Raw genomic sequence first — 13,012 nt, 5'->3', positions numbered from 1 at the left:
TGTGCCTGAGAACAAAATGTTGAAATTTCTCTCTTGGGAAAGAAGTTTAATTAAGACTGTGGGCTGTGTAGTTACTGATTTAGAGACACAGGGAGAGCTGTATGATAAATCACACTGGAGCACTGGTTTTGTACTTTATTAGGACATTGTATTGACTTACATTTATTTCCTGCACACTTGCCTTATATAGTATAGAATAGGAACCAGCTTTTCATCAACAAACTGTTTTTGAGTCTCCACAGTGTCGTTGTGAATACAGGTGATTTGAGTAATACACACTCACACAAAAGTTAAATGCCAAAAGGTCAAATGTCATATTAATGGGACTGACTGTGTGACTGTCTGGCTCTCTCTCGGGGAGCTGAATCTATCTCTCCTCATAGGCTGCAGGCTGTACTTGTGTGATAGATGTGTTTCATTTAGCCTTGCCTGTTGAAATCTCAGCTGTCTGTGTAACAACCTAAACCTTATTCCAGTTCTGAAATTCTGCATATCTGAGGTGACCAGCAGCCTAACCACAGCCTGTTAACCCCACAACCCTGTACTAATGTATAAAATGTATACAAAAAGTATAGTTAAGACACATTTCCCTGTATTCCTTATATTACTGGACACATTAAAGTAATAGAGGCTTCTGCTCGATTGATAGGTATGTGACAGAAACACCAATGGAAAACGTGGTAACATAATTACTGGCTGTCAAAATTCATTCCCTCTAAACCTGATATTGCAATTGGTTATAAAATCAACATGAAACTGTTGCATCACAGGTGCTGCAACATAAAGATTACATTATACAGCAGCCTACAGAGCAGATATATGGATGTTGTCACTCTGTTTTTGTGTCCAAAATGAATATGTGTTGAGGTTCATAGACACAAACTACAGAAAAATCAAATGAAAAACCAAAATAAAACCCGGCACAGACAACCTGATGCAACAGTGCACAAATAGAAATGTGAAAAAAAAAGGAACAAACAGAATGCATTTCACTGAAAAGAAAGAGATGATCCTTGTTTAACCAGATAATGGCCAAACCTATTTCCTCTTTATATCACCTTTCCTGATGTATTAATTGTGCCTCCAGCATCGCAGAAAATGTAGTTTTGGCACGACCCAGATACCTGCAGAAAAAAGTTTGTCTTTACTCTGATTGAAGAAACAAGCAGGAAACCAGGCAGGCAAACCAACCAGGCAAGGTGCAGGTAAAAACACATAAGTCGGAGGTTCAAACAGAAGGTCAAGCTAGCAGGTAACAGGCTGCTGGATGACGTGGTTGTACCTCTTAGGCTTTATTCAGACTTCAGGCAGATCGGATTTGTTTCTCAAATCAGGCCTTTAAGACAGACTATCTATCTATCTATCTATCTATCTATCTATCTGCACGGGTTGCTGTTGTAATGTCAGTAACTACAGATGCTGGTGACGCAACTTTGATACAGAAACATGAGAAATGGAGATGCATCATCTCGCTCTCCAAACAGTTGTGCTGTCAAGTCGCAGTACAGAACTCCTCCGTCGCACCAGACAAACAAAGCGACCGTGGAAGCTCATATACATTCTGCTCAGCTGCTCTGATGCGCTTCCATCACTGTGGGTTTGACATCGTTGTTGTGTGTCGTGTTGAAAGTGATGCAAAAGAGACTTTGAAGTCCAATTTGAGTAGCCAGAGTGGCCTGACTGAGACACATCTGTAGAAAACCGATTGGAATTGTAGGAATTGTAGATCAGATTTGCAATAATCAGATTTTGTCGTTTTTTTTTTTTTTTCGTTCTAAAATCCATCTGGATGCAATCTGGATATGCCAAAAAAATTTGGGATGGCAGTCTGAACAATGCCTTAATGGCAGGGATAGAGGTTACTGCAGGTCAGGAGGGAGCAGCAGGGTGTAAGGTCACAACAAAGTTAGTATGCAGTTAAATGAAGAGGCTGGGAGAGGAAGAGGGCAAGAATCATGCTGATACAGTGACAGTGCCATTTCCTTGCAGTCTGACATGTCATTTCATTACTCAGCACTTGTTTTGACATCTCTAGGCTTGCACACATCATGATGTACAGTAAACAGCCTCTCGACTGGTGTGTCTCTCCATATACAGCAAGTGTTCAGCTACGGTACAATGCGGTTGAGATGCAGTTAGCAGCCAAGTAGTCTTACCGTGCGAGGGCTGCAAATCCTTTTAAAGAGCTTTTCACGCAGTGTGCACTCACTTTCATTTGGAGTTAAGTGCCCCTTTAACCTTGGGTTAATGTCAAGCTGTGAGTCCAACACCTGGAATATACTGACCTCACCTGATCAGTGTGCCTCCTGGTAGGAGTGAGTGGCCCTGTGCATTCAGTGACAGAGAGGCTTTTCTTAGCTGCTCAGCTGGCTAAGTTAGTTGCACACTATGCAGATTTAGAACTATTTTAGGACCCGTTGTCACTCCCTGCTTGGCTCCGCTGACACTCTCCACTGTACTCTGTCCATCAAAGCAGAATATATATTTTTTTTAAGATAAAAAGGAGCAAGGCAGAGTGCATGGGGATGGGGGATGAGATGAGGAAGAGAAAACAGAGAGTTATTATAGTGCAAGTCGGAGGTGTGGAAGGCAAAAAGGCACGATGAAGGTATAGAGAGATGAATAGGAGAGAAGGAAACAGTAACAACCTGAACAGGCTCATTGTCCTCGTTCAGTTTTGCATCTCATTTTGCCTTAAAACTTCTGTCTCAAGTGCAGCGTGGCTGTGTGTTTGTGCGTGAGTGTGTGTATTTATGTGCGTCTCGGTGTTTGTGCATTCACACATTTACAGTGCAGGAAGCTCAGGAAACACTTACTGCCACGCTGGGTGTACACCTGGACTGGCCCATGTGCTTACGCAAAAACTGCTCAATATAAACATCTCATTACACATGCATGCACACACACACACAGACACACACTCATACATGTACATACATGCTCTGCCATGCTCTTCTATGCTGGCTGCAATTTTGTACTAATGCACTGTCTTCTTTTCCACCTTGAATTCTGAACTAACCTCTCTCTTCTTCTTCTGCCTTTTTTTCCTCCCCACCTCCCGCCCGCGCTCCTGTACCTCATCATCCCAACCATCTGTGTCGTCTTTTTCCTTGACATTTCCTCTTCTTGATCTTCCTTCCGTTTTTTTACCCTCCGGTTTCCTCTCCTCCTCCTCCACCTTTCTCACTGTAGAAGTATCGGTATCAAGAAGAAGAAGGGGCATCACCAGGTGCCCCAAAACTCCACCAACACCCCTGCCATCAGCATCCAATGGGAGTAGCCAGAGAGCTGAGGGATGGAGGGACCCTGGGGAGGGATGGAGGGACCCTGGGGAGGGATGGAGGGACCCTGGGGAGGGAGGGGAGGGAGGGGAGGGAGGGAAGGGAGGGGGGGACCTGGAGGAGAGAGGGAGGAGGTGCCGGTACCATGGAGAGACAAAGGGAACGATCACTGGGGAGGGATGGATCTCTTGGTCGCCACGGTGACCTCCGGGGTGCAGAGCTGGTTCAGGTGGCGGAGCGGCAGCTGTCTCAGATTCAACACGTCCATGGATACGTCACTCACACACACATCACGCCTGCTCAGGTAACTAATGCTGGATCTCTTTCTCTGTGGCTTTGGCTCTACATCAGTATACCACACAACACACACACACACACACACACACACACACACACACACACACACACACACACAAACAAACTCACACATGTGGCTTGCACATCCTACTGACGCTGTCAATCTGATCCCTATCACATCTGCTGACTAACACTGTCAACCTGGTTTAGAAACACACAAATGGCTCAGGGCTCACTCTTTAAGAGATTAGCAGTCTGTCTGTCAATCCATATGTCATAATAACTGCAGACAGATGCTGAATATCAGGGGCCAGGACACTCCTGCTGCTCTGTGGAGCTGCAAACTGATTTTAAAGACCCATTGAGCTCATAGGTTTTGTGGTACATTCATATGTAATTGGAGACATTCAGGTATATTCTCAATTGTTCATAATTGAAACAACACCCAATATTAATATATAAATATATCTCATATTAAGTTGTGTTTTATGGAACGGTAAAAGGCAGACTTTCATATCAAAGAGTTCGTCCCTCATGTGGTTATGTTTAGGCGACAAAAGCACTTGTGGTTGAGGTTCGGGAAAGATTATAGTTTCGGTTGAATATTATTAACGTAAACATATCACTTCTCATGTTTCAGTCACTGTTCACTGTGACTGTATTTAACCAAGATGATAATCTTTCATGCTGCCAATGCCTAAACAAGACCATGAAAAAGTCCCCTTCATAAAAATCATGCTTTGCTTTGTATGAACAGATATTTTATGGCAAGAATGGGAATTGTGGGAAAACAAATAGAGCACGAATATTTCACTGATACGTTCAGTATGGGATGCTTTACATTTCCGTCGAAATGTATTTTCTTTTGCAAATTTGTAGTATATATTGAGTGATTTATAGGAGACAGGTTTGCCAGTCTAACGTTTGTGCTGCTCTTTTGTTTACAACTTGACAGTCTTTCCCTTTCAGTACAATTCTTTTGGACTGTTGGGCTTTTGAAACCTTTCTTGAATGCCACTGCAAAATTCTAATGCAGTCAAGCTTAAATTAAGCCTCTTTGTCATCGTCCCTGAAAAGATGACACGTCGGAGATAAACGATTTTTTGCCAACAGCAGTGATATGCTTCATGTTGTGATTGTGAGTAATTTATTCAGCTCTCGGTCCAGTATCAGGTCTGATACCATCAGCTTCTATTTCTGAAGCTCTTGGCTGCTGGTCACGGAGGCAGAGACACCTCCCTTTTTAAGTTCAAGTACAGTCAGAAGTCGGGGGACCTGTTTCAATATGGCTCCAGAATTAGATAGGTCTTTGTAAGTACTTAGAAGTCAAGGATACTGGCCTAAATTTCCTTCCATGCACAGAGCCTTTCTTTGTACCAGGAGAATACTTTTGCAGAACTGTGCATGCAGGGATTCAGTCGAATGCTTGTCCCATTTTTTAGTAATGAGGCCCATTACTATCTCTGTTCTGCACTCGGTCCATGTCTGTCTGGCTCCCTCTCTCTTTGTCTCTCCTTCCTTTTCCCCTCTATCTCTCTCACACACACTCATAATCGCACAGCGTAGCCTGGTAATCTTTTTATTTTGGTTGATTGGGCTGTATCTGTCTGCAGATTAGTGCTTACATCACTGTAAGCACAGCTCTGACCACACACACTTGTTTCCCTGCTGCACATGCAAACACACACACACACCTGATGTGTATGTTGTGTTTTGTTGATGCTGTTTTTTGAATTGAATGTTTTATTGCCGTCTGGTGAATTGTAATTATTGTCTTTGTGCCATCGTTCAATAAAATGACACAGGAATATGCAAATTTACTTACTAGCACATAAATCACAGAAGGTGATAAAAGGGCCATTAACCTGGTGATGTTCCCTCTGGATTCTCTGTTTTTTTCTCAACCAAAACCTCAGTTTTTTCCCAAAACCATAAGCCACATGAGGCTTCACAGTGATTTTAGACCAGCTAACAGATATTAAAAAATAAGTTTTCCTCTCATTTCACGTCCACGTCGTCTCGCATATCATCCCCCCACTGACGTGCCATCCTTTCTAAATTCTGGCATCAGTGATTATCAGTCAGTGTACAGTTCTATTAAATCAGCTCTTGCGTTCTCAGTAGCAGTGGCCATGTGTTTTGGCTAAGTTACGACAGCCCGCAGCACGCCGCAGGCAGTCGGAGCTGAGGAGTGTGTGTGTTAGCGGTGTGTCAGTTCCAAGTCATTATACACTGTCATTTGTTTTGTCTCCGCACTGACTCAGCTGTCAGTCACCACAAGCTCAAAGTTTGTCCGTTGGAAAAGCCGCAGTCATAACTGAAGCAGTTCATGTTGTGCTGTGCTGAAGGAAACGTTGGTGCATAGCTCCACCTTGTGGCTGGACATCACTTCCAATCCCTAAATGTTTCTCTGATGAGGGTCCTGCAAGATTGACGTTTTTCTTTATGTGATTGTTAATTTTCCGTGATAAGCAGTCAACCATTTATTGATGATGGAATGATTTGTTTATCTTTTAATCTACATCCATCAATAAAGCTTCGCATCTGTGATCTCTGTTGACTGTACGGCAACAATGTACAGTCTGTTCGATGGTATCTGCTCTCTATCTTCACCTGCTTCATGGTCAGGGTTAGAGGTCTCAGTATCCTGGCCCATAACATCCTCATGATCATCTTCATCATCATCATTGCTCTTTACAAGCAGATCCATTTCAGCTGCTCATCACGTGTTTGACTATATAAAACTTGTGCTGAGGTGTATTTGGTGAATGTGTGTGTTGCTCTTAATACAATGTAAATGTGGGAATGTGGTTATTTTGAGAAATCCTTGTTCCCAAATGGTACATGTGTGTGCATGTGTGTTTATGTGATAGTGTGTGACCACAGGTGCTGGATCTGGCTTGCTTCTGTATGACAGATGGACCTGCCACCTTGTGCTCCCCATGTATATGTTCCCCTCTCTTCCTCTCTCTCTCTCTCTCTCTCTCTCTCTCTCTCTCTCTTTATCACACACACACACACACACACACACACACACACACACACTCACTACATTTTATCCTTCTTGCTCTCTAGTTTATTTTAAGTGCACATTTGTGTAACAATATGTGATATAAATAATCCCTCCACATATAACATCTCATGTTGTGGTGTAACATATATTTTTAAAGATCGTGTACTGAAATCTCAATATGTGGTTACAACCAGAATCTGCCTTTTTTTTGTTAAACATTTGTTTGACCATGTGATAAATAGTATGCCATATATTTCTTTAATTCAGAAAAAGAAGCAACAAAGCTGCAGTGACTGCACTCCTGCTAGTTGAGGTTAATGCCATCATAGCTAGCTGCAGCTAAAGCTAGTTTTCTGAATCTTTGTCCTGTAATTAAAAAATCTATTTTCACGTTTCAGCAAATGTTTGTTATGCCACATACATATATAAGGCAGCAGAAACACAAAACGTACACCACAAAAACTAGTCCTGTGAATAGCTGACTAGCATAGCTTTGATGTCCTTTAGATGTCCTTAGATGACCACAACTTCTGGTTTTACCTGACAGTTACCTTTGAAAAGGCATAAAAACAAACAATGTGCGGTGTGCGCCACATGTATTGAGGCTGTCAGTCCTCTGCAGTGGCTGCAGGTTCGACTCCCGCCTGCGGCTCATTTTCTGCGTGTCTTCCCCTCTCTCTCTCTGCTCCATTTCCTGTCATGTCTTCAGCTGTCACTGTCATAAAGGCTAAAAAGCCCAAAAAAATGATTAAAAAAACAAACAAACAAACACTGTTTTACTGCTCACATAGCTTATACACTTTGGTAAGTAGCCATGAAACTTCAAACCTTCTTTTCTCACCTTTGCTATTTGTGTAGTTACTGTTGTGTTTCTTTGTAAGGCATTACTGATCAATATATTATTATTTGGAATATTTGAATTAAATAGATTCGTGGTCATCGATTGTCAGTGACGTCCTGCACAAAGGAGTCCAATGTTGGTGTCACATGTGCGTTGTATACTGTATAATTTGTCTCGTTTTGTTTTGTACCTGTGTTACAGTCAAGCTGCCACCTGTGTGATACTTAGACTGCAGTTCACCTGGCATATCAGTGTTCCACGGTGTGTGTGTGAGTGTGTGTGCTGCCCCATGCTGAGCTCTGTCTGTACATCATAGGTAGAATCTCCTGAGGTTCCCTTCGATGACGAGGCGTGGCCTCACCCAGAGGGAGAGAGGCTGAACGACGTGCCAGCCCCGCCTTTCTCCTCCCTCTATTCGCAAAGCCACGCCTACTACCAGGTAACCCCGCCTCTGAGCCCGTCGCATGCAGCCATAGCTTTCCACATTTGTGACATGATGTCGTTTCTCGTCTGAAGCTCAGGTTACGTGAGCATGCAGTTCCTTTTTCATTCGTTCATATCTGGTGTTCTGTGGAACAGCGCTGCAGATTCTTGAAGCTGTGGGAATTGTTGTTGCATCTGTTGAAATTGACAGACATCATGCATCAACATGTCTCAGTTCCATGTAGCATTTTAACATCAATAAATTGTTGATAAGACAGACAACCTCGATAGGACAGTCTTCCGCTGTGCAAATGGAGCTAAAGTGCCAGAGGTCTCAGTGGCAGATGGTGCAAGGGATGAAAACCGGAGGAAAAATAACATGTTTATATCCTTAGAAAAAGGAGACACAACTTTAGGGAAGGCAGCTGGAAGGGAAGGGACATGTTTCATATCTTAAAGAAGCCTGATGGTTACATTTAAAGAAATAATACCCTTAACAAGTGTGAGGCAAGCTATATCTGCTCTGTGTTCTTTATTTATGGTTATTCTACTTTACAATGAATTACTCATTGCGCTGACATTTTAGAAATGCTACATGTAGCATCTTTAAGAGACTGATTCTGCAGCATGCTCACTCTTTGCTTTTATCCAAATAATTTATCATGAATCTGCTTCACCATCGCCTTCTGTACTGCACCAATCTCCTCAAGTCAGAACCAAAACACAGCTATAAAGCTCTTGCATCCCCTGGTTTTGGTTCTCGGGACCACGTTAATACAAAGCATGCTAATGTTGTGATTGTTGATACGTTTGTCTGACGTGACAGTGTGTGTCTTTTTGTACTGCGTACACATGGTCTGGCATGGATGTGACGTGGGCAATTACACAAGGAATAAGCCTGTAACAGTGTCATTCCTGCATTGTATTGCACTCAGACCTGAATAAGATCAAAAAGTATTATTTTATTAATTTTGGGCTCTTACTTTTGACCCTTTACCCACCATCTCATCAGCTGGCCCATATCTTTTATTAATTGTCAGTCTGTATAGACTATGTTTATAAGAAATTAAGTTTTAAGAGTTGGAAATGAACTGAGAAAGCTTCCTTTCAGCTCTTCTTATGGTATTAGCTTTGGCGTAGTTGCAGTTTGTTTACTGCAGGAGGCAGTAGAGGCAGAAGAATAATCACCATACTTTGTGCTGCCTGCACACATAAAGACTGAACTGAATTCATCAAACTGTTTTATAGACTGACTATCGCTGGTAAAGAGGCTCAGTAGATAGAATAGCAAGGCTTATTGTTATTGGTATTGACAAACCTGTTAGACAGTTGGTAGACTGAAGAGGAAATGCTGCCCTCACTGCAGCAGCATAACTTTGATTAAATAACTCCACCAACAGAATGTAAATCTCCGGCAGATGCTGAATGAGGAGAAACAGTAATAAAGAACACTTGCTTGTCTTTCGATGACACACAAACAGTAAGATACACATAGGCCACTCAGAGACCTTAGTGGCTCTTAGTCATTAAGCTAATGCAGATAATTAGGAAGGAAGGAAAGACAGAGAGGGCCAGGGAGTGGCAAGAGATGGGATAAAGAGAGAATTACAGGCAGACAGAGAAAGAGGGCAGACTTGATGCTGGATGTTAATCAACCTGTCAGTCAGCCAAATCACTCCTCCCCAATGAATCTCTTTTCCCTCCTGCTGATACGGTAATAGAAACTGCACTCACTGTAATGTTTATGGTGTATAGTGGATTGGGCCTCAGCATGGAAGGCCACAGGGCCACAGTGGATGTAGACAATCAAACCAGCAAACAACAAACTATTTTCAACAATTCTCCGTGATGCTTAAAAAAGCAGTATTTGCATTATTTTGTCCACCTATAGAGAGAGATGGGACCGGTTTTGACAGACTGGAACCCACTGTTTAGATCACCGGAGTATTTAATGTTTGATAATACATAGCAGCATGGAACTAGCTTGACCTGGTCCTAGCTGAACTTAGATGGTATTGAGGAGTAAATGAATATGAAATGTCTTCATGGGTGCTTCTTTGTGCTGCCATTCTTTTATGGTGTTTGGTGTTTGTTGCTCAAAGCAGCCTGTTCTCTTCAGAGGAAATTATGTTTCATCGGATGTTTAAACCTGAAATAACTGATAAAAACTGACGTCACCATTTTATCTGACATGGCGAACTTGTTAGCAAGCAGTTGGCTTTTTATACTTATCTTTCGTGTAGAGTTGTGTTCCTGGCCACCTGATGGATGCACGTCCAATATTCACTCTCCTATTTTGATTTCCATGGTCTCCTGAGGGGAATATCAGTCCTTTAGCTGCTGTTTGGTGCTGAGCAGGTAGTGTACCATGGATATTTACAACTGTAAACCAGTGGAGTTGCAGCTAAAAAGATAAACAATGAGCTGAAACATGTTAAAAAGCTTTGTAGAGCTGTGTGGGGTGACAGAGTCAGATGATAATTCTCTGTGGGGTCATCACTGCAAGTGACCCCTTTCAAATTACACAACTTAATTTGACCCATTGTCATAGTAAAAATATTGATTGTAGCTGCTTTAAATCACAAAGTGTCATGACTAAACTGTGCTCCGTAGCTAAGAAAAACAACCAGCCCACCCTCAAGTATAATCAGAGAGGCTTGTATTGGGATTCTCCCTCTGCTTGAGCTGCTGCTTTGCTTGCTTTGCAGTGATTTATGTCAATTTCTCTATATCCCCAGTATTTACCAGGGGTTCCAGACGTTGCGCTTCAAAATGGTCCTTACCAGAATCGGAAATGGATCTAATGGAAGGGCTGGGGGGGAGCCAACATGGTGAGGAACCACTGGAATAGACTGCAGTATAGATCTGCATGGCGTCTGCTTTACAGTGCTTCTAGCTGCACTTTAATAGCTGTTGACAGCACAAAGCTGGTGGTTATTACTATTTTACTAAGAGCCATGTTAAAGTTAAAGGCGAGCTCGCACAATGTGACAGGGCAACAAAGTCACCGAAAAGTGTTTGTTTTCCAAATGTGTTAATATTGCTGAAGAAATAAATCTTTAGCAGTTCTTATGTAAGTGCAGTCACTGCTAAAATCAGACGGGATGAAGCCTTGAGTCCGTATTACGGCCAAACGTACTTAACTGCATTGTTTCTGTGCCAACAGGGTCAGGCTGTCTAGAGCCTGTTGAGCCGGGACCTAAAATAGGTTGTGGATCAGTCTGTGGTGGGACCATTGCCAGGGCAGGGGAAGGTGCAAATCATTTGTTAGAAAAATGAACACAGCATTTGTATGCTAGGCTAGCTATGACTAGCCTGGCCTACCTGTAGAGGATGAGAGGGCAAAGTTGGCTCTCGCAGCAGTTGGACATTAAACATGCATGATGTGTGCTTTTATTTAATTGGTCCTGAAATATTAATAGGGCTGGCATTCACTGGCTGACATTTGACTGGAGAGAGAGAGAGAGAGAGAGAGAGAGAGAGAGAGAGAGAGAGAGAGAGAGTGAAAGAGAGAGACGCTTACAATGGCAGGGTGGGTTGTGAAATGGCCAGTGTGTCAATGAATTGTTTGTGTGTCAGCTGACATGTCTGTTCATTGTAGTTTTTGTTATGGTGGCTGGTTGCAGACACACTGATTGTGAACAGTGACTGGCAGATGCTAATGATATGGTTCCAGTTGTAATCTATGCTATCTCTGATGATAGCTTTGTATTGTGCACTGACACTGCAGACAACACGCCTGATGTATTGCTCTATCCTTAGTGGTCGTGGCCATTGCAGGAAGCTCAGGTTGCATTAGTGCACGTTTCGTACTGCACACATGTTGTTTTAGAGAGAGTTTTTGGGATGGCATTGTTGTTTGGCTCAGTAGAATGAAATGTGTAACACCCCCCCATCGGCCTCAGCTTAACTCTGTGTTTAGTGCTAATTAGCAAATGTGAGCATGCTAACACACGGATGGTGAACATGTTGGATGTATTTTTCTGAACATGACCATGTGAGCACAGCTTTTATGAGGCTGTTTCTACAACTGGGATGTCTGATAGTATAATTGTGTTGTCTATGTCTGCATGTTTCTGTGTTATTGCTGGCTGTGACAACAAATCTGTTAGCATGCTGACCTTAGCATTGAACTGCTAAGGATAGCCTGTCGCCTAATCTCATTTCCTTTGGCATGTATGTTTTGTTTTTTTTGGTGTTTCAAACAGATTGATAGTAATGTGTGAATTGCTGAAAGTCTTGAATCACAACCATGGCCAGCTTAGTGCCACTTTGTCATAGTAGGATGCAGGTCTTTACAGTTAGATAAAATGACTTTAATTGTACGTCATAAAATCCTAACTGGTTAACCAAGGCTAATGGGAGCTCTTGACTGTCAGTCACAGTCTGCGCAGTTGCTCAGTGACTTTCTCGTGGTGTGGACATATGGTCAAGATTCTAATTGAGTCACATCTCTTTGAATTGTTGATACCTGCAGCCTTTGTACTCTCGTGGCAGCTTGGCCAGTCTGTAGCTTTATATTCAAACTGTTAAGTGGTCATTACTGCCCTGAAAGTCCTCACACCCCCTCTGTTTTCCTGTCACATATGAGGCAGGTTTCTTCATGTTAAGTTAATTGAAAAAAGCATAAGAAATCTCACTGACATCTATTGAGATCTTTGGGAACAACACATTAGTCAGCCAGTACCAGGTGTATTTCAGGACTTGAAAAAGCTGTTGCCATAGATACAGTTCCCAAGGAAACCCAGGAAGAAGCTGTGACAGGGGTCCTGCGCCACCTGTGGCTAATCCTCAGGGAGGCTGCGATAGCTGCGTAGGCTAACTGTACACCTCGGACGTCAGGGCATACTGCTGGAAGAGCTCTGTTTAGTTTGTGGTAGTGAGCTAGTAATTACGGCTAAAGCCAGTCTGAGTTAGCTATCCAGTGAAGCTAGCTGCAAACCTGGCTGCTGTTTCACTAACTTGCCTTGGGCCCAGACATGCTAGCTGATCGGTGCATGCTAAAGCCTCCAGGCCTGTATGCCATGCTTGAGGGATGCTGCGAGGACACTTGCTAGCCTGGTTGTGTACTTTCTCCTCTCCTGTCTTCTCTTTTCTTTTATCTCAGTCGGTGCCCAGCAACAGCCTGTTGTTTTCCATTCTGGAGTCGTGCTCTAT

At 42.8% G+C, this 13,012-nt stretch overlaps 1 protein-coding gene across 5 annotated transcripts in view; it reads left to right on the top strand.

Moving 5' to 3' along the window:
* The window catches only part of LOC143316114 (discs large homolog 1-like protein), a 99,202-nt gene that overhangs the window by 24,602 nt on the left and 61,588 nt on the right, over positions 1-13,012 (top strand). For 2 of the 5 annotated variants that reach the window (XM_076723854.1, XM_076723870.1), the window contains exons 1-2: positions 3,395-3,585; positions 7,749-7,871. The exons of 2 other annotated variants lie outside the window; for them this stretch is intronic. In XM_076723854.1, the coding sequence (XP_076579969.1) occupies positions 3,427-3,585; positions 7,749-7,871 (282 nt within the window). In that variant the 5' untranslated portion in view covers positions 3,395-3,426. Of the gene's footprint in view, positions 1-3,394; positions 3,586-7,748; positions 7,872-13,012 lie in introns of those variants that run through there. One more of the 5 variants, XM_076723885.1, reaches the window with a different exon arrangement.

This window comes from Chaetodon auriga, chromosome 3, assembly GCF_051107435.1.
Source record: "Chaetodon auriga isolate fChaAug3 chromosome 3, fChaAug3.hap1, whole genome shotgun sequence".
In the NCBI taxonomy this organism is placed as follows: Eukaryota; Metazoa; Chordata; class Actinopteri; order Chaetodontiformes; family Chaetodontidae; genus Chaetodon; species Chaetodon auriga.
Note: the sequence above shows the minus strand (reverse complement) of the source record. Positions and strands in the feature narration are given on the sequence as shown.